Source organism: Cyphellophora europaea, assembly GCF_000365145.1.
Source record: "Cyphellophora europaea CBS 101466 unplaced genomic scaffold supercont1.4, whole genome shotgun sequence".
NCBI lineage: Eukaryota > Fungi > Ascomycota > Eurotiomycetes > Chaetothyriales > Cyphellophoraceae > Cyphellophora > Cyphellophora europaea.
Genome location: NW_008481810.1, coordinates 1,916,571 through 1,944,499, shown reverse-complemented (window position 1 = coordinate 1,944,499; position 27,929 = coordinate 1,916,571). Strand labels below are relative to the sequence as shown.

At 54.8% G+C, this 27,929-nt stretch overlaps 12 protein-coding genes across 12 annotated transcripts; 5 read left to right on the top strand and 7 right to left on the bottom strand.

Moving 5' to 3' along the window:
* Nucleotides 1-927: 927 nt before the first annotated feature.
* On the bottom strand, nt 928-1,476 carry HMPREF1541_04968 (uncharacterized protein; the record flags this gene model as incomplete). Its single annotated transcript, XM_008719310.1, has 1 exon — nt 928-1,476. The coding sequence occupies one exon, from the start codon at nt 1,474-1,476 to the stop codon at nt 928-930; it is 549 nt and encodes a 182-aa protein (XP_008717532.1).
* A 432-nt stretch (nt 1,477-1,908) lies between these two features.
* On the top strand, nt 1,909-3,288 carry HMPREF1541_04967 (uncharacterized protein; the record flags this gene model as incomplete). The annotated part of the gene is made up of 3 exons (XM_008719309.1): nt 1,909-1,973; nt 2,026-2,282; nt 2,393-3,288. 3 exons carry the CDS (start codon nt 1,909-1,911, stop codon nt 3,286-3,288), a joined length of 1,218 nt encoding a protein of 405 aa, XP_008717531.1.
* A 342-nt stretch (nt 3,289-3,630) lies between these two features.
* On the bottom strand, nt 3,631-6,175 carry HMPREF1541_04966 (uncharacterized protein; the record flags this gene model as incomplete). The annotated part of the gene is made up of 4 exons (XM_008719308.1): nt 3,631-4,458; nt 4,505-5,966; nt 6,010-6,096; nt 6,147-6,175. The coding sequence occupies 4 exons, from the start codon at nt 6,173-6,175 to the stop codon at nt 3,631-3,633; spliced, it is 2,406 nt and encodes an 801-aa protein (XP_008717530.1).
* Nucleotides 6,176-6,823: 648 nt separating this feature from the next.
* Nucleotides 6,824-7,847, top strand: HMPREF1541_04965 (uncharacterized protein; the record flags this gene model as incomplete). The annotated part of the gene is made up of 3 exons (XM_008719307.1): nt 6,824-6,930; nt 6,978-7,689; nt 7,746-7,847. 3 exons carry the CDS (start codon nt 6,824-6,826, stop codon nt 7,845-7,847), a joined length of 921 nt encoding a protein of 306 aa, XP_008717529.1.
* A 444-nt stretch (nt 7,848-8,291) lies between these two features.
* On the bottom strand, nt 8,292-9,651 carry HMPREF1541_04964 (uncharacterized protein; the record flags this gene model as incomplete). The annotated part of the gene is made up of 2 exons (XM_008719306.1): nt 8,292-9,169; nt 9,324-9,651. 2 exons carry the CDS (start codon nt 9,649-9,651, stop codon nt 8,292-8,294), a joined length of 1,206 nt encoding a protein of 401 aa, XP_008717528.1.
* An 853-nt stretch (nt 9,652-10,504) lies between these two features.
* On the top strand, nt 10,505-13,571 carry HMPREF1541_04963 (uncharacterized protein; the record flags this gene model as incomplete). The annotated part of the gene is made up of 3 exons (XM_008719305.1): nt 10,505-10,600; nt 10,695-11,748; nt 11,806-13,571. The coding sequence occupies 3 exons, from the start codon at nt 10,505-10,507 to the stop codon at nt 13,569-13,571; spliced, it is 2,916 nt and encodes a 971-aa protein (XP_008717527.1).
* Nucleotides 13,572-14,209: 638 nt separating this feature from the next.
* Nucleotides 14,210-15,293, bottom strand: HMPREF1541_04962 (uncharacterized protein; the record flags this gene model as incomplete). The annotated part of the gene is made up of 3 exons (XM_008719304.1): nt 14,210-14,284; nt 14,324-14,791; nt 14,946-15,293. 3 exons carry the CDS (start codon nt 15,291-15,293, stop codon nt 14,210-14,212), a joined length of 891 nt encoding a protein of 296 aa, XP_008717526.1.
* Nucleotides 15,294-15,677: 384 nt separating this feature from the next.
* On the bottom strand, nt 15,678-16,448 carry HMPREF1541_04961 (uncharacterized protein; the record flags this gene model as incomplete). Its single annotated transcript, XM_008719303.1, has 1 exon — nt 15,678-16,448. One exon carries the CDS (start codon nt 16,446-16,448, stop codon nt 15,678-15,680), a length of 771 nt encoding a protein of 256 aa, XP_008717525.1.
* Nucleotides 16,449-17,180: 732 nt separating this feature from the next.
* On the top strand, nt 17,181-19,970 carry HMPREF1541_04960 (uncharacterized protein; the record flags this gene model as incomplete). Its single annotated transcript, XM_008719302.1, has 1 exon — nt 17,181-19,970. The coding sequence occupies one exon, from the start codon at nt 17,181-17,183 to the stop codon at nt 19,968-19,970; it is 2,790 nt and encodes a 929-aa protein (XP_008717524.1).
* A 1,457-nt stretch (nt 19,971-21,427) lies between these two features.
* On the bottom strand, nt 21,428-22,580 carry HMPREF1541_04959 (uncharacterized protein; the record flags this gene model as incomplete). Its single annotated transcript, XM_008719301.1, has 6 exons — nt 21,428-21,647; nt 21,709-21,797; nt 21,843-21,884; nt 21,935-22,121; nt 22,172-22,443; nt 22,533-22,580. The coding sequence occupies 6 exons, from the start codon at nt 22,578-22,580 to the stop codon at nt 21,428-21,430; spliced, it is 858 nt and encodes a 285-aa protein (XP_008717523.1).
* Nucleotides 22,581-23,544: 964 nt separating this feature from the next.
* HMPREF1541_04958 (uncharacterized protein) lies at nt 23,545-24,975 on the bottom strand (the record flags this gene model as incomplete). The annotated part of the gene is made up of 1 exon (XM_008719300.1): nt 23,545-24,975. The coding sequence occupies one exon, from the start codon at nt 24,973-24,975 to the stop codon at nt 23,545-23,547; it is 1,431 nt and encodes a 476-aa protein (XP_008717522.1).
* A 660-nt stretch (nt 24,976-25,635) lies between these two features.
* On the top strand, nt 25,636-27,283 carry HMPREF1541_04957 (uncharacterized protein; the record flags this gene model as incomplete). Its single annotated transcript, XM_008719299.1, has 3 exons — nt 25,636-25,809; nt 25,863-26,139; nt 26,193-27,283. The coding sequence occupies 3 exons, from the start codon at nt 25,636-25,638 to the stop codon at nt 27,281-27,283; spliced, it is 1,542 nt and encodes a 513-aa protein (XP_008717521.1).
* Between the last annotated feature and the right edge of the window lie 646 nt (nt 27,284-27,929).

Below are 27,929 nucleotides of genomic sequence, written 5' to 3'. Positions count from 1 at the left end.
ACGCAGGCAAGCAGTGGTGGGACTGTCAAACAGGATCCCGAATCGTATGACGATAATATGTCGTGTAAAAGGACATGAAACGAAGCGATGGCTATAGACGGCTTCGCGGGAGGGGGGAGCTGCTTCAACCTTGCCGCTCTGTAGCACTACAGACTGAGTCCTTAGACACGAAAGCACTTGCTATGTTGTATATGACAGTGGCAGAATAATGAAGAGCACGCAGGAGATTGTTTGGGTTTCCTCGTGGCAAGCTTCTGTTCTGACTTGCATTTCAACGTGAAATTGATTTACGCTTTGACGAGGCCTTCGTCAATGTGGCATCTAGTGTTGATAGTATCGACAAAGTGCCCTTGAGGGGCTCTTCAAACTACCCAGCACGCCATCAGTGGGCTATTTTTACCTTCAACCCGGTAGACAGGGATGACAGTTTGATCAAGACCACCGTAGTAACGCTAGTCGACCACCGCAGCATGCTGCGCAATTCAATCCCAGGACAATGTAGCCCACCATATCTGCTCTCAGCTATGACATGACCAATCCATCTGCCAGTTATCGGAGGATGTAGGCGGGCACCAGGTGAAGCCATGGCAGGTGGTTGCCATCGAGGTATCCCACCTTGTTCGCATGCTTAAATCCTTGGTGGCAGATCTTTTGTTGAATTAGCTGCTAGACTTCCGTCACGCTTGTCTTTGAATCGAACCTTGACCGAAGTAATGGCGGACGATATCGGATGTCGAGCAGGGAGAGCAAGCGTCTCTAGGAAAGGGAGTCATTTTCGGTGGTAGTGGGATCGGACCATATGCCTCCTTCGAGTTTCCGCTTACTGATTGGACGGCCATGTTGTAGTCTGTACCACTCGTCGCGCCGGCCTTTCAATCGTTTTCAATCATGGTCATTTTTATGAGATGACCCTCTGCTCCAACACCCTCAGTCGCCAAGGGAGGTACCAAAGCGGTCGACGTAAAAGTCCTCTGCGCCTTTGGCGAACTCGGCTTTCCCATTCTTCAGCTTCGGCACCTTCCAATTATTCACACCCCACCACCACTTCCGTACCTTCGCGCCAATGCTCTCGCCCTGGAACTTTGCACCCCGGTTCCAATGTCGCCATCCAAAGAGCACAAAGTTCCACAATGTGCCTTGGAGCAGTGGCAGCAATATTTGATCGCGTATCGTAATGATGGCTACTTGTGTTTTGGTCTCGGCGTTTTCTATGGACGCGAGGTAGGACTGCTCGAAGCGCATGTCAGGGAGAGGCGGGAAAGCCTTCTGGCGTGAGCGCGGCGTAGGGCGGACAATGTCGCTTGGAATAGTGGAGGCATCGTCTTCGGCGTCTGATAGATCGGGAGAGTGGACGTCGGCCGGGACCAGGTCTGAGGCGGCAGTGGAGGGATTTACATCATGCGTTGGCGACGGATTGCGTACGATGTGGGCGGCTTGAATGGTGGAAGCAAGCTCGGCGGCTGGATTCGAAGCCATCGCGGAGAGTCTAGGTTGGTAGCCGTTGATGTGGCAGGGACCTAGAGCTCGAGAGAGGTCTTTAGCACTTGAGGCGTAGACTTTGTACGGTTTCCGGCGAGGGTCGTATGATGTCGAGAAGAACTTGATAAGACGTGCGTGACTTGAGGTAGGCAATGATCCCTGGGTGGCCGATGTAGATGGTGGGTGAGGTGCTGGACTGCAGCGTCGTCGGAATAGAATGGGAACTCGGAGTGCATCCAGCACGAAAAGTCCCTATTGCGGCCCCACAATTTGACGTTCTCCAATGCCCCTCCATCAGACATGCCGACATTGTAAAGATTTCTTTTCCGGGTCAAGACCGCCAAACATCTTACTGACCTGGTCTTTTTTCATTCCACTACAGCAACAAAGCATCAAACTTCAAAAAACCCAACGAGAATAGCACCCAAGATGGCCGGCAAATCTTTCAAGCTACTCTGTCTGGAGAACCCTCTCCTCGACATCCAGGGTCAAGGGTACATCCTCCTCTCTCCACTTTCTTATAGCTGTCCCTAACTCGAAACAAAGTGATCAAGCGATGCTTGAGGAATATGGACTCAAACTCGACGATACGTTGTTGGTCGACGCTGAGAAAGAGCCCGAGAAGATGGGACTTTACGACGACTTGATCAAGAACCGCAATGCCAAGCTGATCCCTGGTGGCGCAGCCCAGAATACTGCCCGTGGGGCCCAGTATATGCTTGGACCGGACTCGGTGTGGTACATTGGTTCTGTTGGTGATGACGAATACAGCAAGTTGCTGCGCGAGAAATGCGCAGAACAAGGTACGTCCCTGACTAAAACCGAATACGATTTCACTGCCTGCTGCTTCCTGGCTGTCTTCACCAACACGTCCAGCTCATCTTCCGATGTCTCTAAGACTAACACTCGACAGGCCTGCACGTCGAATACCACGTCGACAGCGCCCCTACCGGCAAATGCGGTGTCGTGATCACCGACCACCACCGGACGATGCTGACGCACCTCGCGGCCGCCAACAACTACAAACTCACCCATCTACAGCAACCCTCCATCTGGTCCCTCGTCACCTCCACCCCAGTCTACTATGTTGGCGGCTACCACCTCACGGTGTGCCCACCCGCGGCCATGGCCCTCGCCACGCACGCCGCCGAGACCAACAAGACCTTCATGCTCTCGCTGTCCGCCGGCTTCATCCCGCAATTCTTCAAGGACCCGCTCTCCGAAATACTGCCGTACTGCGACTACGTCTTCGGCAACGAGAACGAGGCCACCACCTGGGCGGAGAACAACGGCTTCGAGAGCGTCAAGGACAACATCCCCGAGGCGGCCAAGGCGCTGGCTGGGACGGAAAAAGTCAATGCGAAGCGACCCCGTGTCGTCATCATCACGCAGGGGACGGATCCGACCATCGTGGCCGTCAAAGAGGATGGCAAGGAGGCGCAGGTCCAGGAGTATCCCGTGGCGGCGATTGACGGGAAAGACATTGTGGATACGAACGGCGCTGGTGATGCGTTTGCGGGAGGCTTCTGCGCCGGTATTGTGGAGGGCAAGAGCCTCGAGGAGAGCATTGCCCAAGGCCACTGGTTGGCCAGGCTGGGCTTGAAGGAATTGGGACCCTCGTATGTGCTGCTCTATCCCTTTTCGTTTGTCAGGTCGTTCGCACACCGCAGTGCGATGCGGTTTGAGTACAGGATTCCTCCTATGGACGCTGTCGCAGACCAATTCGCCCGTTCTCTCCCATTCTCGCACTTCACTATCGCTCTCCCCACCTCCCAGATACATCCCCCAGCGTCACCGATTCCAGGCTGATCATCCACTTCCAGGTACCCATACCCCAAACAGACCTACGGCGCCTGATCAACCAACACATTCCTAGCAGCAGGGTGAAGGAATGGACCGCCCCCATGATAAGCATCATCTCGGCGTTTTTGAGGGTCCAAAAGTGCATGGTCTTGTTTCAACAAAAAGACCTTTCGGCAAGCGGCAGGCATGTGTGACGATACGACATGATACCCCCCAACGGTGTCCTCCACGACACTATAGAATCAGCAGGGCTGGTGAATAGCCTTGCGCCATAGAGCAGACACTCAAATTGTGACACAGGGTGCAGTTGATAGATAGAGCCTACCAATCTACTTCTCTTCATCGTCCCTAGCCTGGCTGCCCACTCCTCGGTGCCTTTGCCATCTTTGGCCTCGAATCCCCAATAGCTCCAAATTTGGACGGGCTGTGCGCCTTCCTGACGACAAAGTCAGAGGCGGCAGCTGAGGCAGAGAGGGGCGATGGCCACTGATCTTGCTGCAGCGATGCTCGAGAGCGATCCTGAGCAAACGTATAAAATCCAGTAGGCGTACTTGAAACTCCTGAAGGTTCCAGAGACATGATGGGCGAAGACCGCGCCTCAATTGCTTTCTGTCGCTTGGTGATGTCGTCCTGGAAGCTGGCGCTAGACCCAAAGTGGCCAACGCGCGGCGATGTTGTTTGGTGTGCAGTACCAGGCCGGGAACCGGTCACGGAGCTGCCAAACTCACCTGGCATTGGCGCGAATGGGGTCTGGTAAAGCCCGAAAGACGCCCGGTGGCTGCTCTGGTGCACAGGAGTGCTGAAATTTCCGGCAGGTGAACCCTGAGAAATCTGGCGCACGAGGTCTGAGGCAGTGAGGATGCCAGAGGTGGGTCTAGAGCTCTCTTTGCTGGATCCGTCCAGGATACCCGAGCTATTCATGCGAGAGTCTGGTCGCCCGCGAGTACTGGCTGGCTCAGGTCCCACCAGGTCATCAACCATATTCTCGATGTTTTCGGGGTCTGTATGACCGACTCTACTGATGGGCGAAAGTAAAGCATCGTTCGCATACACTTGAGCGCCAGCTGTATCAGCACCAAGGCCATCCGAGGAAGTATTGAGAGCTTCTGGAGACGACTGGTACTCGAATTGGTTATCCTTGAAGATAAGAGGGACCTGGCTTGGACCGAACTCAAGCTAAAGATTATATTAGTGGCGTTCGATGAGGTGCCAAATTACTCACCTGATTTTTGACTAGATGAATACCCACCTTGAGCAGACCTTTGATCCTGAAAAGCATCTCCGTATCCGGTCTCTGCGCGTCAGGGACGAGCGGCGCATTGCACTGGCCACGGTACGGCTTCAAAACTCCTTGGTCATTCATATGAAGGAACTTCCGAGTAACATCCTCGAAAGGGTTGAAGTGCAAGGTGTCTTGTTCTTCCTCGAGAAGGTATGGGATGTTCAAGAAGGTGCTGACTGGGAAGAGTTCGGACAGATAGCTCAATGCATCCGCATACGCCGGCCAGAAGGCTTTGAGACCAACATCGGTGCCGGAAGCCTCATATGTAAGCAGCAAAGGAAGGTCAGCCAGTAACCAACCACTGTAAAGGCGCAGACAGGGAAGTAGGCGCCGGCAGACAGGCGTTAGCCTAGCAATGCTTTCCGATGGCCCAGGAAGACGGCCAACCTCCAAAGCGATGGGCTTGAGCTGATCCGAGAACAGGCGCAAAAAGGTGGTGAACGTGGAGAGATTCAGAGACTGGAGCAGCCTCCAAGTTTCGGCGTACTGTTCAGGGGTTATTGTTTCCTTCAGCAAGGGAGGGTTTCGAGCACATTCTCTCGCATGCTTGCTAGCCGCTATATTGATCAGGCACAGCTTTCTCAATGAGGCGTTGCAGGGCTGAGAAGTCACGACCTGAGACAATCTGGATAGTAAACCAACTTCTTCTGCCTCAGAACTGGGAAAGCCATTGCTTGCATAGCATTGACCATGGAACTTAAGAAATGGAATCTCGCTGTCTCCAAGCTTCGTCTCGAGACTGGCAGGAGAAAGACTTTTGTTGCGAAGCTTCTTTACTTCCGTGAGTAAATTACCTGGGGCGTTTTCAAAGCTCGCAGGCATGGCCAAGCATCGATAGAGGTAGAACAGGGCTCGGAAGTGATCGCCGTCGGCGAGGGCCATGACAGACAACTGATTGAACGAACGACCAGATGTCGGATCGAGCTCGGCGGCGCACTCATAGTAGCCTTTTGCGGGGCCCCAGTTGCGCTCCTTTTGATTGAGCTCAATTTCTCGGTAGCGCGACAGGTCGCCACACTGTATGAGGGCAGTGTGGCATGAGCGCACAAGTTGGCGTTTTTGATCAGCGCTGGCTTCGATTGGTGCGTCGACGGAGGTGATGTCGAGGTGCATCTTGCTGGCGATGCTGTAGATTTCGCCGAGATTCCCGAAATGAGAGCAGATTCGCTGGATAAAGCCGCGGTAGAAACGCTGCGAGGACTTGATGAAATCAAGGTACATCTTTTCGGCCTTGCGACGTTCTACAGTCTTCTTGCGGTTCTCCTCTCGACGAAGGGAAGCGAGATAGGTCCTGAAGGACACATTCACTTTGACGTGACCAGCCCACAGGCGGGTCTCAACGTCCTTGGATGTCGCAACTTTGATATCCTGAAAGAACAGATCCAGCGATACATCGCGAAACCTTGGCTAATCAGCACATGTCGCATAGACCTCAATAGACTCACTTTGCGAGCGTTGGTTCAAGACTTGTGTATACAAGGTCTTTGGACTGCGTCAGTGCAGCGAGATCACGTTCCGCGCGATCTACTTTCCTGGACATGGGTCAGCATGAGACTCGGTTATGTTGCGCAAAATGCCTTACTGGGACGTCTTCTTGACGTGCTCTTCCATTTTGAATTATGAGAATGCGACACGGTCATCCCGACCTCCAATACTGGTCAAGATGAGTGTCGGGCGGGCGTTGACCAGAGCAGAAGGCCGTGCTCCATCGGTGGAAGTGGATGGTCTCGACTAAAGAAGCCGAGAGCCGCGGTGGGTAGAGTGAAGGACGGAAGTTTGGTTAGATCTCGCGACCAGCGGGCAGAAGCGACGTAGGTAGGCAGGTAGGTGGTATACGAAGCGGAAGACTGAAGGCGTGCGAGTGCGCGAAGAGAAGAAAGAAGTAGGTCGCCAGCACGCGGGTTGGGCGTGAGTGGAGCGGCAAGCCTCCGAGTTGGACTCATCGATTCACTGTATCTGAAGCGGAGCATGCGAGATCCCGCAAGGCTGGATCTCAGCCTTGTTGAACTTTCTACGGACCAGATTTCTTACCAGTTCTATATGCAGTCGAGCTTGGAGTTGGCAGCTCATGCCCACTTCTTAAGGGGTCGCTTTATTTCATTTTCGTATCCACAAGTCGCGTGGATGGCAGGTTCACCACTGGCTGTCCGCCTGTCGCGGAGCTGGCGCAGCATCAATGGCCACTCAATCTGTTCGCAGTGCTCCAAATCTCCTCGACGGCTCCTATCGACGCAGTCCCCATCGAGTTCGATAGATGGTATGGAGGAGAATCCATCTCTAGTCAGAGGCTCCTCACCGGTCGACGCATCCTCCTACGACCCAGTCAAGAATGCCAAAAACAGAAAATACCAGCTCCCTCCCAGCAGGTATGTCCGCGTTTCCCAAGCTACACAGTCGCAGCTCACTCTTCTAGATACCAATACCGTTCACCTCGGTACTATCGCGGACCTTTGCACCCACATCAACCGCCGCCACCCCATGACCCGTCCTCCCGCGAGTTCGTCCCTGGGCCATTCTCCAATCCACGGTTGGAGCAGACCTATCATTCCATCATCGCCCCGGACTTCATGACTATGTGCTATCAACACACGCCTCCTGGATTTCGAGCTCCGGCCAAAGGTCCGCGACTGAGGCCGTGGATTGGCGAGAGCCCTTACTTCAAGAACCGTCCAGTGCGCGGACCTAGAGGAGGAGACGTCCTGCGCCTGCTACGCAAACCAATTACATTTAACAACATTCCTCAGCTAAAACGTGTTACGGTGCACGCCTTCATAAGAGATGCCGCGTCCAAAGGCTCACCTCCGCTCCACGCCGCTGGTCTGCTGCTGCAGTCGATCACGAACAAGCGAGTGGAAGTCCATCGTGCCAAGAAGTCGGTGTCTCAATGGTCCCTCATCGCTGGCAAGCCCATCTCCTTGACGGTGGATCTGGAGGGTGAAGATATGTACCATTTCCTCAGCAAGGTGATCACGGTCGTGCTACCGAGAATCAAGGATTGGAGGGGTGTGAGAGCTACGACGGGCGACAGTTCTGGCAACTTGACGTTTGGGCTGGAGCCGGAGACGGTCGCGGCGTTTCCGGAGGTAGAGACAAACTACGACGCGTACCCACCCAAGATGATACCGGTGAGCGAAGATCTACTTGCAGAAAGAAATGACGGGATGCTGACTTTCAATGTTAGGGTATGCACATCACGATCCACACGAGTGCGGACACCGACAAGGACGCCCGATTGCTTCTTCAACAACTAGGTGTCCCATTCTACGGCAAGATTGTAGACTAGAAACCGCGTAACGGGACGGATGTGAAGCGTCCTCGAGCCCAGAAGCTCGAGATAGGTGTACAGCATGTAACATAAGTCAGGGAAGGTTGATAGCCAACGCCTGTCATAGCGCGCGCTGTCTATGAGCGCTGCCCACTTCCAAAATCTAAGTTCGGTTCAAAGACTGTACTTGAAGAGCTCTGGGACCTGCAGCACGTGTGACGAGCGAGACATGGCATCAAAGTCGCAGTCTCGGTGACGCCACGCAACGAGCCGCTGTCGTAACATCCTCAATACGTATAATAGCATTTCGGACAGGTCCTTTTGAGCATCCAGATTGTAGATCTAGCAGGAGAGTCTGACCAGTCGGTTGAAGAAGCGGAAGCAGCCTCCCATTGCATGCACTCTTCCACCCTCATTCGAACCAGCATGCCGTCTTTGCTGATTTCAACTCCCGCTGCCCGGCTACAACTTCTCACTCCTGCCCTCCTCCAATGCCCTTTTCCGATCCCACGGCTCTCCCTCTCGCCAGAAGCCCTCCACCACCAGCTTCCTCCCCTGCTTTCCGCCCCTGGGCAGCTCGTTCAGCCACCGCCAATGGCACTTCTCTTTCCATCCCTTGTCCTTCCATTCGTTTAGGCCCTCACCTTCTAGACCTTCCTTGTTGAACTTGGGGAGTATGTCCAAAATAGCCGCGTCGTGCGCAATGCACACCAGCACGTCCTCGCTCTCGTCGAAAGTCTGCATTCGCCGCACGCTTTGCCTCGCGGTCGGCACGTCGATGTATGCCGCACGTGGATGGTCGGTGACCTCGTACCATGGGGTCTCTTGGGCTTTGTTCTCATCGGACTCGCGTGGGTGGTGTGCGGTGAAGAGGGCGCACGGGCAGGGAATGGGGAAGTGGGGCGATGAGTCGAGCACGCCTGACGGAATGGGGTCCGGGAGAGGGTAGGCAGGCGTGGGCCGGTAGTCGCCTGGGAAGTGGCAGATGTCGCCGCCGAGGAACACGAAGGAGTGGGCAGGAGAAGGGGTGGTGCGGGCGAGGGCGCACATGTGGCCGACGCAGTGTCCTGGCGTGTCGAGCAGGTAGAGGCTGCCGTCACCGAAGAAGTCGTGGGCTGGAAGGTCGCCTATGCGGAGGCCATTGGAAGGAAAGGTGATCTCGGTCAGAGTGCGGTTGGCGAAGTCGCTTTCGGAGACGGGGGATTTGGTATGTGCTGGATAGCCGGGAAGGAGGGAGTCATTGGCCTTGAAGCCGGGGCCAACAACGAGCTCGGTTGACGGGGGATATTGTGCGACGTTGCCGGTATGATCCCAATGATAGTGGGACCAGATGATGGCGGCTGTAGATAGTATGGGTCAGATTCGCTGCAAGTCAGGTAGATAAATGAGGTCAAGATTAGGTATGGGTGAATGAGTGAATTGGAGGCGAGTCTCGAGTGACTAACAGGAGAAGGCAATGAGATAACGGCAGCTGGTATCATGGCCCGGGCTTACATATTGAGTCAGGTGGCACACCCTTCTCTTGCAGTATCTCACTGACGTCCTTGTCGACTCTCAGGCTCGGTATAACATCGCCGAGCCGTTTCTGGATAACAGCAGGCAGATTCCAGTAGTCCTTCCTACAGCCCAGGTCAAACAATATTTTCTTGCCTGAGGGTTCGTGTTCGATCAAGAAAGCGACATCAGTGACGTTGATCAGTTCGTGGCCTTTCTGCACAGGCTTGACGAATGATTCAGACCTGATAGTCATCAATGTAGTTGTGTCTATGAGCCGGACGCGCACAGTGGCATTGGACTCTGGCAGCTGGAGTTTGGTCGCCATTGTAGTGCAAACAGTAGTAAGTACGAGGAAGTGATGTCGGTGGTCCTCGGCAGGAACGCGTCGGCATTGAGTAGCATCAAATACATCATGCCTACCATATCCCAGCTGCTACTCGGATCCCCGAACCGTGGTGTCTCCGCACAAGCAGGTCCAGCCCCGGGGTCCCTCTGGGCTTATTTTTGGAGTTGCAGCCATCGTCCCAAACAGGTTGCAGATGGGGTTCGAGGGGAAGAAGGATAAAAGACGCTCACCGCCCTCGACCTCCAATTCCTCCTCACCAGCTCTTAACCTTGAGCTCAGCAATAACCGCTTTGCGTGGTGCTCTACCATGGAAAACGAGCTCCAGATCGATCGACAGGCGCGCGCTCGTCGACGAAACTCACGCGGCTCCTGCCGCAGGCCATACGGAGTATACATCTCCGGGCAGCCATGGACAGGAACGCCCGCTACGAATGTCGCCCGCCTGGCTGGCAGGGCGCCGCCGTTACTGAGCGCACTTCTAACGACATTCCCCCGCCCAGTGGTATCGCCGAAAAGTCATGTCGCCTGGATCTCAATGCAAGGCTGAACAGGTAAGACGGGCAACAGATGAGCACCCACAGAACCCTGGCTGGCTGCCGGTAGTCTCGCTCACACTGCAGCTGGCCGACGCTTGAGCTGGCTAACATGGAAGAGGCATAGGTAAGCAGCACGTGATCCCCTTGGCATTTTTTCGGCAAATTAGCTTGAATGACCGAAAAGGCCGTCGGCCAGCCGCCAGCCCTCTGATTTACAACCCCGCATCTCTCCTCTCTCAACTCGACATCTCCACAGATTCGATCGCTGCCTCAACTGGAGAGCAGTATTGCGCGCCATGGACGCAACACCCACCCGCGCAAAGCGCAAGCAACAGGGCAACAAGTCCAAAACTTTGCCATGCCCTCATTGCCAGCGCCTCTTCGCGCGACTCGTGAGTTCACCTTTCGCATAGCTTCAGCCATCAACCCTCGGCACTCGACCGGCCCTACTCCAACTATCCACGACTCGTTGCTGATCATAAACAGGAGCATTTGCAACGGCACATTCGCACACATACCAAGGAGAAGCCTTTCGTTTGCGACCTTTGCGGCAAGACTTTTGCGCGCAGCGACCTGCTTGTTCGGCATGAGCGCCTCGTACATCCCGGCGAAGAGGAGAAGCATTCGAGCAGAAAGGGTCACCATAGACACATTACAAACTCGCAAGCCCATAATGCCTCGCACGGCAGACCTGGCGATAACCGTCTCATGTCCTCAGATGGATCAGTCCAGAACGGTGCCGACCCAATGGACATCTCGCCCGTCCAAAATCACCCTCTCACCTCGCCGCCTGCTGCCAATGAAGGTCGCGCCATGATGGATATGCTTGATCCCCAGCTGATGGCATCTCACAATGGCGTTGTCTCCATAGACAACATGCCCTCACAACAAGCTGCCATGCTAGGCGCACCCTCGCTCGACCCATCCTGGGGCTACGACCTGAATCTACTGTCCCATGCCGCTAGCCACGTCGCATCGGGTGCCCAGGGTTATGAGATGTCAGGTATGCCACAAGTGACCCAGGAACCAATGCAATCCATGTTGCCAGGTGTGTCCGAGGCTTCAACTACCGATCAGTATCAACCCCGTATCTTGACGGAAGGCTACGGGAGCGCCAATCTTTTCGAGACTCCTGATATAGGTGACCCAATGCAGGACTTCACCCACTTCCTTGACAGCGTCGGTCTATCCTCTGACTGGCACACCAATATCTTCGGTGACCAGGCTGACACACTATCACCCGAACTCAAGACCGAGAATCTCGGCATTCCCCGTTCAATGCAGCCAAATGTCGACCCAAACATTGACCCAGGCTTGGCGCCTCCGCGAGAAGAAGTTAGCACCTTTTCGAGGTTCGGATCACGTCTCCCCTCTCTACAGCCAGAGTCAAGGACTCCCGATGCGCGGCCAGCCGATCCACCACGAAGCGTTCTGGAAGAGAACTCTGTGAGGAACAGACCGATCACTTGGGATGTCTCAGATAGTGATCGACAAGTCTTCGCCAATAAACTCGCTGCTTTTGACAGTGTCATGCCCAAGGGTACGGCGGCCTCCAGTTATCCGACCCCCTGACCCGTCAGTTGCTGACCGTCGTTAGGCTTTATTCCGCCTTCTCGCCACTCATTATCCCGCTATCTCGCGGGCTATATCAACGGCTTCCACGAGCATCTCCCTTTCATCCATGTACCGACGCTGTCTGTCGCTGCCAGTGCTCCAGAGCTAGTACTAGCCTTGGCTGCTGTTGGAGCACAGTATCGGTTTGAGAACAGTCGTGGTATCGAATTGTTTTATGCCGCTAAAGCAGTAGTCACCGAACAAATTAGGCGGCGGGATGGGTCTGCCCAGCCACAATCTTGGACTAGACCTCGTACTGGCAGCCTCGTACAGTCACCTGCTGGAGGCTTGGCCAGCTCTAGTCACTCTGGCAGCCCTTTCCAGTTTCAACCTCCGGAAGAAGCTGTATCCACGGACTCCAAGGAATACATGGACTCGATACAAGCACTTCTGCTGTTGACAGCATTTGCCACCTGGGAGCGGCATCAAGAGCTTCTAAAAGAGGCCTTGGCCTTCCAGTCGACTCTCGCCCGACTAGTCCGCGACTCAGGTCTTTCCAGTGCCGAGGAGCCTCCCACCCCCTCCGACTTGACTTGGGAGCGATGGATTCGGATCGAAGGCGACAAGCGAACGAAGCTCATAGTCTACTGCTTCTTCAACCTGCATTCCATAACTTGGGATATTCCACCTCTGATACTCAACTCTGAGATAAAGCTTGACCTTCCCGACCCGGCAAACGAATGGAAGGCGCAGACCGCCGAGCAATGGCGGGACCTGCACGCTGCAAATGCCGCGCCAGCCCTACCGTTTCAAGTGGCTTTTGCGCGACTGTTCTCTAAGCCGGTGCATAATCCTGGTTATCCCGTGTCGCCGCTGGGCAACTACGTCCTGGTGCACGCTCTTATACAACAGATCTTCTTCGCCCGCCAGCTAAGTATGAACTGGCCGGGCGCGGCGGGCAGTATGCTGAGATCAGAAGACATTACTGTTCTCGAACGTGCGCTCTCGGCCTGGAAGCAGGGTTGGAAGCGAGCACCCGAGTCTAGCCTCGATCCTCAGAACCCTAACGGCCCTGTGGCTTTCACTTCGACTGCTCTGCTGGGCCTTGCGTATATCCGCCTGCATACACACATGGGTCCCCTACGGCACCTCGAAACCCGTGAATCGATGCAGATTGCGCATGCATTGAGGAACACCCCGGATATCAAACGCGACCATCGCCTCACTCCAGCACTCCTTCATTCAGCCCACGCCCTTTCCATACCAGTCAGGCTAGGCATTGATTTCGTCGCCAAGACGCAGACGTTCTTCTGGTCAATCCAGCATAGCATTTGCAGTTTAGAGTGCGCCTTTCTGCTCAGCAAATGGCTTGCCGCCCTTGCTCGAATCACACATGAAGGCGGTCCGCCGCTGTCTGATCATGAGCGTAAGCTCCTTCTCTGGGTCCGATCGCTTCTGGAAGAGTCTGAGCCTCATGAAACACTCACTGGTGCTCCCAGACCAACCGCGTCTTTCACGCCGGCCCTCGACAAGGACACGACATCCTCTCACAGCGACGACAAGAAGCCTCCTTCGTTGACGGTCAACGGTGATTCAATCGATGTCAAGACCACTTCTCAAGACAAGGCGCAGGAATTGCTCAACGATCCTGACAGATTGAAGAGACTGAGCGTGAGCGTTGTCCGAACATGGAGCAAGACGTTCAAGGGGAACACCAGTTGGGCTATTGTGGACATGATCGGGGGCGCGCTGGAGATCTATGCTGAGCTGTTAGAAGGTGATCTTGGGGTGGGCATCAACGGCAGCTGATACTGGTGCTTGTGGCTGGGAACCTTTCATTGGCTGGGCCGTGTGAGGCTATTTCTAGACGGAGAGGATGACGATGTCAACGTTGAGTGTGCAAGGGTTTCGATTCATCCAGCATTGATTTAGGGAAAAGCCGCCGGCAAGCATCGCTGGGTGTGACTGACAGCTGGCGAATCATTTTGTTTGGGAGGCATGATCTTTACGAGAAGTTAGCAGCAAGCACATGCATGGGCGCTCGAGCTGTGGTGGCGGTCACTATGGGCTCGAGGAAGAGCCTCTGTGCTTAGACCTCGCAGTGTATGCTTGCACGGGATGGAAAAGCATGGAATGGGGTATATCAGACTACGACTGCTTAGCTAGGGCTTCCAATACTCCCTGAAATCAAGTGCATAAATTTCTCTCATATTGTTCTTGATGTGGTACTGTCAGACCAAGAAATGTAACTCTAGCGCCACGGCCGTCCCAACCTGTTCGTGTTCGCCACATGGTTTGCTAGTGTGAATCTACCTCATCGTGCCTGGGTAGATCTTACTTCTCGTCTCCTGGAACTGGAACGCAGTACTCTCAAATCGACAACCAGTGGTCTCCCATGCCACACATCAACTCCACCTCATATCCTTGAGAAGGAGGGGGCCTTTCCGCTATAACCGTCCAGGCCAGAACCCCCCCCTCTCCCTCGCCTCCCGCTCCCAAGCCCAATCATGCGCAAACACGACCTCCACCTCGCCCTTTCGCCCTTCTCCACTTCCCCCCACCTCCACGCCTTTCTCCACCGCGTCGCGCATCACCCGCAACGTCTCCTTGGTCTGCTCCCGATCCGCGTGGATGCAGCACTGTCTCCCGTCCCCGTCGATCCACGTGGCGATCTCGCGCTCCGCGGTGAAGAGGCGCACGTCGTGGCAGGCGTCGCCGGCGAGATAGACGTATTTGTCGGGGGATACGCGGCAGAGGAGGTTGATGTGGCCGGGGAGGTGGCCGGGGGCGTTGACGATGAAGAGGCTGGCGTCGTTGAAGAAGTCGATGGCGTGGGCGAAGGGGGGGAGGGGTGTCCATTTGTGGGTCGATGTGGAGGAAGAGGAGGTGGTGGGGGAAGGGAGTTCGGTGGTGCGGTCGGAGGGGAGGAGGTCGGGCTCGAAGTGGCTGTGGGAGCCGATGTTGAGGGTGGTGTTGCCAGAGAGGAGGGCGGCGGCGCCGGGACCGATCAGGAAGTGGGAGGTTGGAAACTGGGGAGGGTTAGGTCAGTTGGTCTGGAGGAACTACGACGGGGGGTGGGGGGGAGGTTTTGGACCGGGCTCCGGACATCGCACGGCAAAGTCGCGATTCCTTGCAAGCGATAGAACTGACGAGCTTTGTGGGAGCCGGACCGAATGGACTCACATCAGGAGGATAGCCAACATGGTCGTAGTGGACGTGGCTCAGGATCACATAGTCAATGTCGTCGGGTTTGAGACCACCCTCGGCGAGAGAGGCAGTCACATCAGGCTGGGTGGTGATAGGTTCCCGGCTTTTGATGTGTGCCTGGAGAACGTCGGGGTAGAGGCTCGTATCGCGGCGGATGCCGAGGTCGAAGACCAGGCGAGTGGTCTTGGAGCCGGTTGTGTGTTGTACGAGGAAGGACAAGGAGGGCACCGTGAATTTGACATCTGGATCGGACGGAACCACGAAGAATTTCTCCGGGATCGTGAGGCTTCCAGCGTTGAGGGCGTGGACAGAAACTGTTGCCATGGTCGGAGAACCCTGAGTGCGCTGCCGGAGATGTAAATTGGAAATCTTTCCACAACGACGGCGGGGAACTACTCTTGAATAGAAGCATGGGCGTTTCCCCGCAGTCCCAAAAAGTGACCCCAACAATGGAGACTACCCCAGCCCTTTGAGCCTCATGGTCTATCGGCCAATAGAAGGGCGAGACTTGGAGAAACGGCGCCTTCATTACCGAAAAGCTGAAGTAATCATGGCTCGGATGTATTGTTTGGAGTCAGCATCTCGACGATACTCGCCCCTAGATTGCCTTCGTATAATCCGTCGTACATCTCTCACAGTCGCCACTGCGAGCACGCAAACCGTAGCATGAGCGATGGAAATCAGTATCGGAGCTGGGACATCTTGGTACTATGCGCCGTTCTTCTTTGCGGCTTGTTTCCGAACACTGTTTGGAACGAATTTCAGGGAAGACATAGAATTCGCCAGACCATCCATCTCACCACCGGCACTCTGCAAAGACAAAGGGGGCGAGGTCCTAATCTGAGAACCTCCTGCCGGTGATGCGCTCTGTGCTGTTCCATCTTTGGTAGTGTTCTCCAGCAACTGGCTTGAAGCACGACGGTGACGAGTCACTCTGTCAGCGGGAGCGTCTGCTGTCGACACTCGTCTGCGATGAGGCTTGTTCTCGGTTAACATCGAGGTTCGTTTGTCAATACCCTGGTTGACGACTCGGAAGTTGTATGATTTGGGAAAGAGATGCTTGTCTACCAGATGTAGACGTCGCTTCTGCGGGGTAGAGCACTTCTTTTCGCAGTCTTCGACAAAGCATGCGTATGTCTTCTCACCTTTGGCCTGCATTTCAGCGCGCAACGAGTTATGGCTCTCGTCAATGTGGAGAGACAGGAAATGAGCGGACGGGAAATTCTTGTCACACGATGAGCACCTGTTGCTGTGGTCCTTGATGTAGTGGAGCTCGAAAGCTTTAATGGAAGGAAAATCCAGGGCTTGACGATGCGGCGGCAGACTGCATTGCATTGCGGATAGGCTGTGTGCTTCAAAGTCTGTCATTGCACTTATCTTGACAGGCCGCAGGGTCTCGTGCTCGTCGTCTTCTGGGGTTGACGTCGAATGCGAGTCTGCTGAGGGCGAGAAAGACGCCTCGCGTGAGCGTTTGGACATTGAGGAGTTGAGGCGGTGTATTCTCACTGCTGATGGATGAAACTCGCCTATCTGAGCCTCGCTTGAATGGCGCGAAGTACACCTCGATAGGTGGGATGACGTGGAGACGGTCGGTAGTCCTGACTCAGGGTAGCCTTGTGTCAGAGTGAAATCCCGTGTAAGTTTAGATCGCCATAGAAAGACCAGCAGCGGGCGGACGACGACAAGGCAAAAAGGTGGGTCAACTTCCAGGGGCGCGGCCCCTATGATTGGCCTAAGTCGGCGCGAACCGCAGCCACTCAGCGTGGGGCAAGGGCTCACCAGGAGGTCTTGCGCGTTTCACTGCTTCCCAAGTTGCGCACTCTTCCCTCCCATCCGTTTCACCATCCCTGTCGGCCGCGGTTCATCGTCAGCAACGTGTTCGCTACCTTATCCTCCTTGCAAGTGTGGCCGCCAAAAATCGGCTGATCAAGGGGCCCAGGCGTAAACAGGTGCCGTCAATACTTCTTCCCTCCTTATTGCGATTCCCGCGACATCTCCGCCATCAGACAGCGGCCGAGCTGTCAATACAGACTGGTAGCCATCCAAAAACGCCCGGCAACGCCAGCGGGTGGCAGTGTCTCGGGTCGTGAAAACGATAGCCGTGATCCCTTTGTCGTCTCTTCTGCAGGGCCGGCACAGACAATGCTCGTCTCAGCAGAAACCTGTTAACAGCACGCGCATCGCATATTATCCTAGCTCCTACCGGCGGTCATGGCTTTACTCTCCGCCAAACCTGTCGCAGCTCACACGATGGCCACGCCGTCCATGACCAGCCGCAACTTTTCGTCCAAATCCTCCACCGGCACCCAAGCCTCATCCTCTGCCACAGTACAAGATGGCCTGTTCACCTCTCCCACTGATTCCGAATTCTCCGACGCGTCAGACGGTCTAGATTCGATCCGCAACTGGGATGAGAAGACAGTAGTGGACTGGCTACACTCGATAAGATGTGGGCAATACGAGCAACTCTTTGAGAGCAATAATGTCACAGGCGAGACTTTGCTGGAATTCGATCAGAAGATCCTGGCTGAACTGGGCATAAAAAAGATCGGTGACAGGGTTCGCATCAATGTTGCCATCAAGCAGCTACGAAACAAGGCGACCCTACTGCGCACAAAGAGAAACCGCGACTCGCTGGCAGCTCTCGAAAACTACGGCGTTCCACCGTCGGCTTCCGACTCCCCTCGAACACATGCCTCTCGATCACAGGCGGGATCTGCCAAGCGATTCTCTCGCCAACTCGACCCATCGGCACTGCAGCATTTCAACTCTGCAGGCACTGGCTTCAAGACCGGATCCCGACCCAGTTCACCTTTGGCCGATGTCCATAGCGCTGGTCTCCGCGCCCATCGTTATGCTGCCAGCCCCATGGAAAGTGGCAGACGAGACCCGAATGCTAATTACTTCAGCCAGCCTAACTCTGCCAACTCGTCATCTGGTCGACGGCCCGAGACGCCCCAACTCGCGACCAATTCAAGAAGCCACCATCTCCGTCAGAACTCCAGTATAGACGGTCTGACCCCTGGCGGCCTGCCATCAAACACACCAGTGATCAAGATCATCCACAATGGCGGCCAGACGAAGGTGGTCAACATCAAATTCTGCAAGCACGCCGATGATGTGACCTCAACGGTTCTCCGCAAAGTGCCAACTTTGAACGAGGCACATTTCCGCAACTACTGCTTTTACGTGCTCAATGGTCTAGAGCCGAAAGCTACGAGCTGTCGTAGGGTATCCGATAATGAACTGATGCAGATCTGCAACGATCCTGGCCGCTCAGAACGGAATCGGCTCATACTGCGGAAGATCAACGATGGGCCTCCTGATATGGAAGAGCTCGAAAAAGCTGCTAGACTTGCGGCTGACGAATCCCAAGTTCTCCACTCTAATGCGCTGAGCACAAACAACATGCGGAACCAGATCAAATTGCAGAAATTGACTGGCGAATCGTGGCACCAGATCCAAGCCGTGCCAATGTCGCCAGTTACCACTACAGATCGCAATCGTAACGTTATGGCCACCGCCGACGAGTTTGAGCGACAGGAAGCCCAGCATCTACGCCCACTAGCCCAAAACAGCAAGCTACGCTCTTTCTTCGGTGCTCGTCCACCCAGTGAGATGATCGCTCAGGAGCTGACATCCTACTTCCCCAAGCATCAGAGAGAAGACATTGAAAAGACCATGCGCCTGTCGGTTCGAAGAAGTCAGCGCATGAGTCGTGCCGCTAGCCGGTTGAGTGTGGTGAGCAACGTGAGCATGGCTTCAAGTTTGAGGGATGCACCACCGGTCCCCAGTCTGCCAAATCTCGCCAGTGCCGCCGATGCATGGCTGGCTTCTAGCGGACAGCTGGCCAAAACGTCCCAATCAAGGCCCCTATCAGTGTCCAGTCGTTTTGGACTCAATAGTGCTACCTTCAGAGACTCGATCGCTTCATCATCGTTGCAGCCATTGCAAGAAGAGTCGCCAAGTGAGCCCAACAGGAAGTCGTACGTCTCTTTTGACAGCGGGTCGGACTCTGCTACTCAAAGTGATGCGCCCAGAATCAGCTTCATGGATTCCGGTAGTCCGAGTGGTGCAGGGGACATGAACCGGCGTCTATCGATGATGGTCGCCGAAGATGGTGAAGAGGAGGATGTCGCCCTCAATTCCTTCCTTGCAGGCAACAGTTTCGAGAAGGGTAATTGGATGAAGGGTGACCTCATTGGCGAAGGTTCCTTTGGCAGTGTTTACCTGGCGCTCCATGCCGTCACTGGCGAGCTTATGGCTGTCAAGCAGGTGGAGCTACCCAACGTCACCAAAGGTACAGAGGGTGACAAGAAGAAGAATGTCATGATCACCGCGCTCAAGCAAGAGATCGACCTCTTGCAAGGCTTGCATCACCCCCACATCGTACAATATCTGGGCACCTCCTCGGACGAAGATCATTTGAACATTTTCCTCGAGTATGTACCTGGTGGGTCAATCGCTGGGATGCTTAAGCAATACAACACTTTCCAGGAGCCCCTGGTACGGAATTTTACGCGACAGATCTTAGAAGGATTGTCGTACTTACATTCGCGGAACATCATACATCGCGATATCAAGGGCGCCAATATTCTTGTGGATAACAGAGGTGCAGTTAAGATCTCGGATTTTGGTGTGTCCAAGAAGACCAACTTCAATGGCATGAACGCCACGCCAGGTACACGAACATCACTCCAAGGAAGTGTTTTCTGGATGGCGCCAGAGGTGGTCAGACAATCAGGCCAAAGCCTGAAGTCTGACATTTGGTCAGTCGGCTGTCTGATAGTGGAGATGTTTACCGGAAGCCGACCATTTCCCAGCATGACAACACTTCAGACTCTATTCGCAGTTGGCAGCAATAACGAAACACCGTCTATTCCGGAAGCAGCCAGCGAGGAGGCCAAGGGCTTCTTAGCCAAGACATTTGAGGCTGACCACACAAAGCGCCCAGGAGCTGACGAGCTGTTGAAGGAGAGATTCTTGCAACCCATGGCTTGACCAGTGAGTCGTGGTTCGATCGTCTGGTACCACATTGTGAACCAGCGCATCAGATTTAATGGGGAAACGACTTTTTTAGCGAGATGGTTTCAGCGAGTGTACAAATTATGGTCAGGTAGCTTCGATCAATGTCAATTTATCCAACCTCCTCGTATCTTTATGACCAAAGGGCTTACGTTGCCTAATCCTTCATTTTGAGGCAATTTGTCGGTCTCCATCCGGACTTACTACCCTTGCACAGAGCAGGGACCAGCATTACACGTTTTGGACCAACGAGCACAAGCTTCCGCTATGCTATACGTGCAGTAAGGAGCACATTGTCTCCACCGCCAGAGGTGACGGCTGGAACAAACATTGCGTTTGTAACCGGCATCACAACCCCGTCATTAAGCCCCGATCGTCCAGAGCATTACCAGGCATGCCGCCGCCCAAGCCAGTCAGCATGTGGCTGTGTTTCGCCTGGCGCAAAGAATGGTTGCGGAGGAGGTACATCGAGTGGAACGAGAAGCTGCAGTCGAGCGGCCAAACAATGCGGGATCCCAACGATTGGGACATAGAACGAGTCCGGAGATTCTGTTATTGGAGGTGAGCCTGGTGTCAGCGATGGGGGCGTTGTCACCGCCGCGAAGAAAGTCGGCGGCTGTGTGCTTGAAGAGATTTGCAAAGGCGGAAGCATCGAAGGTACGGGAGCTTACGGGAGGCCAGGGCTGTGGGTACACCGCTTCTCATCTGTGCTGAGTATCTACGCTGCGGTGAACCCTCTCCGTTTAGACGTTTGGATGTGCATCTGCACGGGTAGCCTTTGATTCAGTATCCCTTCTCGCGGATGGCTCAATTGTACTGTGATAACTGAAATCAAGCCTAAGCCTACCATCACGCAATATATCCCTCTGAAGCAGCGCGGGACAGCCAGCTTCACTCCGCTCAACCTTCTGTCACGGGCCCACCTGCCTCGACGAATGTTCAGTGAATATGAGACAGAGTACCACACATTCACCAGCAAAACAAAGTCCCACTTAGCCCAGGATAGAAGCGGACCTGTAGGTAATCATTGTATGTTTGCACGAAGCTACAATGTACTTCGAAAAGTGGGTCCCATTCACTGCCTGAGATTGTCTTGGCGCCCCTCGTCCAGAGCCGATGCGGCGCGGCATTGGGGTCAAAGCCTACTGGTGCCTCTTTCAACCGTGGCCTCAACGAGGCAGGCTCATGATTACTGCTTGGTAGTCAAGATCGACGCATCAAGACGATCAAAACGGCCCCTAGCCGGCCAAGCATGCCGTGCCTACCCATAGCAAGTGGCGGACGACAGGCGAAGCCGCGATAGCATGTTAAGCCTGTCAGGGGTGCATGTAAAAACAGGAATAAAAGTGGTCGTGCATGCATCCCAGATATGCAGATTGAAATAGTGACTATATTCACAGTCCATGCGGTCATCGTACTCAGCCGCACGGCCATTACTGAACAGCCTCCGGCAGCCCGGAGCGTTCTCCATGCAGTGCGATAAACAATCCATCGTAGACGCTAGTCGTCTTCTTCAAGACGTCCCCGTCGGAATATGGTGGAACTGGCAGCAGGTGGATGCGATCTAGCGAGCACTCGAGTAGCTCGCCGTTTAGGGACTGGTCGTTTAGCGCCCTGTCGTAACCGGCTACGATGGTTTCGACAGGAGTGACACTGTATACGGTGAGACCAGGGTTCAAGGGGGGCGCGACCCAAGCAAGAGGAGAACACGCACTATCCATCAAACGACACCCTCATCACCTCGGGGATGTTGCGTGTTGCCACTATGCCCGGGTTTACGCAATTAATGCGGATTTTTTCTTTCTAGATCTTGTCAGAGTAGCTTACTACGTGATTGAAGGTACTTACCAGTTTCAGGATCGGTGCAGTGGCTCGCACGTAGTTGTTGATCTGATTCTTTGGCTTAGTCACAACAAGGGACGGCTTTTGAGATGACGTACCGCAGCTTTGGCTCCGCAGTACTCTGGCATCGACCCTATGGGGTGAATGCCGACCGAGCTGCCAGTGGCCACTATGGTGCCGCCAGGGATCGGGTTCTGTCTCATGAAATGCACCGCGAGCTGTGTTCCGTAGATCAGACCGTGGTAACAAGTCTCTGTCGAGTTGAGATTCGGCTTAGGCGGGACCCTAAGGGGAATGAGCTCAACGCATTGCCAACCGGGTGGTGGGGAACATACCCCTTCTTGCCCCGATAATCAAACCTGTAGACGGAGTACTGATCAATCAGGCCAGCATTGTGGCAGAGTGCGTCGATTTTGCCGAACTTGTCGAACGTCTTCTGGAAGGCGGCGGCTTGGTCTTCGTAGCTTCTCACATCGCAGTGGATGTAGTAGAAGCTGGCACCGAGGTCGTCGGTGATGGTCTTTCCAAGGTCATCTTGGATGTCGAAAGCTGCTACGCGCCATCCTCTACCAACGAGGTGTCTTGCGATAGCTTCGCCGATACCGGACTATGAGTGGCATCAGCTCCAGATGCTGGGTCGAGTTCCACAGTACATGTATTCTACCCAGGGAGGCACAAGCAAGTGGGACAACCTACCACAGCACCAGTCACGATAGCCACTCTGCCATCGTCAGTGGAGCCCATCTTACTTCCCAGAGGTGGGTACTGTTCCCAGCTTGACTCGAGCAGGGAAGGAGACAGAGACGCTGTGAAAGAGGCATTGTGGCGGCCAGCTACTCAGGGGTGCTTTTATAGTTTCGAACCGAGCTCCCGCCACGGCGACATGGCCATCCATAATCTAGAAACTGTTGAATATGGCGGGTGCCGGCCCGAAAGTAACCTGCGCATGTTTTCACCTGAGTATGCACAAGCTTCAGCATAGGCGAGACTATAAGACCCCCAACGGCAAGAATGCGCATCTCTGACTGGCGCGACCATTTGGCGAATCCAAGTATTACATGGGCCGCGAACAACCCGCGGCATTGGCACTCGTTCAAGTCGTAGCCGGGCTGTTTGGACAATACGCCCCTCTGTAAATCCCCCGCAATTGCCCCTCATCACAGATTGGAGAGAACGAGCGATCGGAACGGTTTCCAACAAGTGGAAATCTCAAGTAGCCGGGATTCTCGAAGAACCAGTATCAATGATCACTCGAGGGCTTGAGGGAACAGCAGTCCTATCGCCAACAGGGTTCTGGACCGAAATGGTGGGAGTGAAGCATTCTTGCAAGGCATCCCAATTGTCCCTTGACGGTGAACATACTCTTCATTTTCCATCGTAGCTGACCGAGCTCCGTGCTGCAAGGGCCCTTCAGCGAGAACTAGTAGATACTCTAGAGAATGTGGTCTAGCATTCCAAGAGCTGGGGTGAGATCCGGCTCCAGCAGCCAGCATTCGTCATGATTAGCCGGCACGAACCCGAAGTCTCAAGAGTTCAGAGTGGAAAACTAGTAGTGCTCTCGAGACCTTGCTTGTTGAAGAAGTGCTTGCGGCGGGATCGCGGGGAGCAGAAAGCTGTCTTGACCAAGCATCTTGAGGCATGCATGTTTCCTTGGCATGTCGATGTTAGTCGCATCGTACTGGCATCAGTCTGCGTAGATCCTTCCTGATTACCAGACACTAGGCTTCTGGCGCTTCTGCGCCGTTCTCGAAAGCCTCTCGGCCGTATATTGGAAGCATTCTGGTAAGCCTGTCTCCTCCCATTGACCACCTTGCATCAGCCTTGCAAGTCCTGGCGCACACGTCCAGATCCTTGCCATGCCATGACCATTGAAACCGGCACAGATATACTGCCCTGGCAACTCATCGATGGGTCCTACCAAGGGCACCGAATCGGGTGTCATACCAATCACGCCAGTCCAGGCATGATCCAGTCCTTCCCCATGCCGCTGCTTCTCAGATTCTGTTTGCGGAAATATGATCTTGAAGCGCCGCAGGGCATCATCAGCGACCTCTGAGTTGAAACTGCCGTCATCAAAGCTGACGACCTGTGCTTTGGTGCTCTGGCTCAGCTCGGGGTTTGCTCTCGACACTCCGAGGACAAGCGTCCCATCTCCTTGGCGCTGTATCAATGAGTAAAAGTGATGCATGCTATAGCGCAAGCTCATGGTGCTCTCCAACACTTGGTCACCTGTATAGCCATGTTGCGGAACCAGTGCGTGAGCCTGGGCCTTGTTGGGCGTCACAAAGCTCTTCAACTGTGGAAGCAGTGCGGCCGAATAGCCATTCGTACAGTGCACGACTTTGTCAGCTGTGACAACACCTCTTGGTGTGCTGACAGCCCACTTCCTACCTGCTGTGTCCTTTAACTCGAGCGCCGGGCAATGCGTCCACAGCTTCGCGCCTTGCTCGACGACTGTCTTCAACAGCCACTGACACAGCTTCGCCGGATGGCTGCTTCCTGCCGGCCACTCGTACGCTGCCACGGTCCCTTCTACTCTCGTCCTCCGTCGCGCCTCTTCGCCTTGCCAAAACTTCACATGCCCTACATCCCCACCAGCTTGCACGAAAGCATCATACGCCTCTTTCTCATACTTTGCAAACTCCTCGGTCAGGCACACGTCGAACGTCGTGGTCGGATGGAAGTCGCATTGGACACCGTGTTCCTTTACGAACGCATCGACCCGCTCGAATACTAGCTTCTCGTTCGCGATGATCTTCAGCGCCTGTTCGGATCCATGCAGTGAAGCATATCCGGTGAAGCCGCGGAAAGCATCCGGACGGACGTGCCCGGCGTTCCGGCCAGAAGCCCCAGACACTGCTTCACGGGCCTCTAGGATGAGTATGTCGGAGGCGGTGACGGAATGAGTGGTGATGAGAGAGAAGGCGGTTAGTGCGCCAGACAGGCCGGAGCCGATGATGACTATGGGGGAGCTGGAGGGAACGGAAACAGTACTGTTGGCGTTCAGGTATTTAAAGGCGCGGGTGGTGCGGTGCCAATATGAGAGCGATGAGTTCGATAAAGGGAAAGAGGGTTCGATGTGAGGAGGAGCTGATGCCGAGGTCGTTTGTGGCGGCGGACTCGTGCTATGAGGCGCCATTCTGGGTCATACAGCGAAAAGTGGATGGAGCTTCGAGATAAGGACTGCGCGGTCCTGCGAAGCGGAGTGAAGGCTTGATATCTGGGCAGTAGCGATATCGAGGGTTTTCGAATAAGTCACGCCCTACGAGACATCGACTTCAGCTTCCTGTCAACCCGGAATCGCTCCGACCTTCACCCTCGACAGACGCGAAAGACGAAAGAACGACGATAGCCCCACTGATAGGCAGCAAACCCCCATCCCCACGCGGGTCGTGGCATTGATCAACGTCGGCATACTCCATCGGCTCTACGGTGAGGGGAGAGATCTTCGTCGCGCACCAATCAGGGGTATCAGCCTCGTGTGTAGGCACGGAGATGTTCGTTCAGTGTCGTACCAACATATCTAAGGATTGCCACGACAGGCTTGATCCGGCTTCGTGTGCTTCGCTGCTTCGTATCGTTACTCAATTCTCGCCTCGATACTGCCCGCCTCTGCACAGGGGTTGATGCTACCCCTTGGCGTCCAGAGATGGCTTTTGCACGTGCGCATCACCGGCCACGCACCGACGTGGAGGCGGATATAAATGAACCTCTGCTGCTGCACACTGAGCGTAATAGCCCAGAATCTTATCAGAGCTCTACATCTGCTCAAACCCAAGATAACTCAGCAGCTGGTGCGATGGGCTTCTTCTCCAGACTCAAGGGGAGCACCCCGGCCGCCCTGGCGCCGACCTTAGAGCACCGCTCGCCTGATGAAAAGTCGCTCGTTCGCCGCCTGGACTGCTTTCTCCTGGTGTTTGGTTGCCTCTCGCAAGTGATCAAATACCTTGACCAGCAGAACATCAACAATGCTGTATGCAGACTTCTCGTCCGGTATCAGCTCCACCATCGCTAACATGTCAACAGTACGTATCCGGCATGAAAGAAGACCTTCACCTCAACGGGAACGAATACAATTACTTCACTACTTGGTTCAATGTCGCTTACTGTATCATGCTTATTCCCTCGCAAATCATCCTGACCTACGTGCGCCCCAGCTACTGGCTGTCCGGCTTGGAGGTCACGTGGGGCGTCATCACAGGCCTGATGGCGCTGGTCAGGAGCGCCAACCACGTCTACGTGCTGCGTGTCTTTCTTGGGCTGTGCGAGAGCTCAGCCTGGCCTGGCATGATGACTCTATTCAGTAAGTCATCTTCTGTCATTGCCTCAGGCTCATCCGGACTGACTGGTTGTTAGTGCACTGGTACACACCTATGGAACTCGCCAAGCGAATGGGCTTCTACCACTCTTGCCAGGCCATGGGCTACATGGTAAGCGGCGCCATGCAAGCAGCCATTATGCGCACGATGCACAACTCGCACGGCATCGCGGGTTGGCGTTGGCTGTTTGTCATCAACGGCATAGTCACCGTCTGCTGGGGCGCCATGGGCTTCTTCATGCTGCCTGACCTTCCCAACAAGCCCAACCCGCGTGCGAGGTGGTTCAGGAAGATCGACGCCGAGCTGGCCATGGAGCGCTTGGCCAGACACAACCGCGCCGAGCCTCGAAAGGTAACCTGGGCGAGCGCAAAACGGTGCTTCAGCGGCTGGACAGTATATTTCATTGCTGTTCTTTATATAGCCACCGTCCTGGCGAGCTACGGGTACAACTACTTCTCCCTCTTCCTCAAAGCAGTTCAGAACCCGGACGGCTCTCCGCGCTGGACCGTCGAGGAAGTCAACGTGATCCCCATTGGCGGCGGCGCCATCAACGTCGTCTTCGTCTGGATCTGGGCTCTACTCTCGGACTTCCTGCGCACGCGCTGGACGCTGATTGTGGCGCAGTCGCTCATCGGCCTCATTCCCGCCATCGCCATGTCGATCTGGACCAGCCACCCGGATAGCGTGCCCTTGTCCACCGCTTACGCCAGCTACTTCATCTCCTACCTGTGTCTGGGTACCGCGCCCCTGATCTTCTCTTGGCTCAGCGACCTGATTCCGCAAGACCCCGAGGCCAGGTCGCTTATCGTCGGTGTCGCGGTCGCGGGTTACTACAGCGTCAGCGCGTGGTCGCAGGTCCTCGTGTGGCCTGCGAGCCAGGCCCCTTACTACAAGTATGGCTGGCAGAGTAGTATTGCCCTGTGGGTGCTTATCATTGTCATGTCATGCACGCTACGCTTTGTTGATGTGAGGTACCTGCGACCGAAACGAGAGAGGTTTGCGAGGCAGTTGCACGGGGAGGCCGTCGTGGAAGGAGAGGATGTGGCTGCCAGGCGGAAATCTGATGGGGCGGATAGTGTAGAGGCGGCGAAGCTGCAGGCCCAGGTCGCTGCTACCAAGACGGTATAGATCATAGCGGGCAGTCATAGACAGTGAATGATAATAGCACGCCCAGTGCGATGCAGGCAGAGGAATACTTGGCGCAACTGTGGCGGCGAGAGAGACAATCCTACTCCGGGCACTTGAAGTCATCTACAACAGGACTCGGATATCCAAGAACGCATACACGGTTGTAGAGCTCGACTCAGAGAGAAGAGGTCCTTGAGTGCGACTTCTACCGGCCCAATCCCGAGCCCCGCATCAGCCCCACGTATGGTGACAGTCGAATGCGTACAGTACGTTGACTACAATCAAGCTATGACCGGACTGAGCCTAAAAAGCACAAGCTTCGGCATTGCCGTGCCGGAATTGCTTGTGTGTGAGCTTATGACATCTTGCTAAAGCTTCGCATTTATCCTAAATACTTCTCCTCCCTTGACACAGGGATCCCCAGCTTTTCCTGCTCTAGATCGGTCGAATGCAGACCCCGATGATCCGGGGTACCCTCGCTCATCACATCTAGACTGGAGGCAATTAGCCTCTTCTCTATATCTACAGCTAACAATCAAATGGTCATACGAGGCGACCATGCTTGACAGGCAATATCGGTGCGGAGTATTATCCATACTTTCGGCCAGCGTGTGGAAGCCCACTTACTGCTTGTGCAATCGTGTGG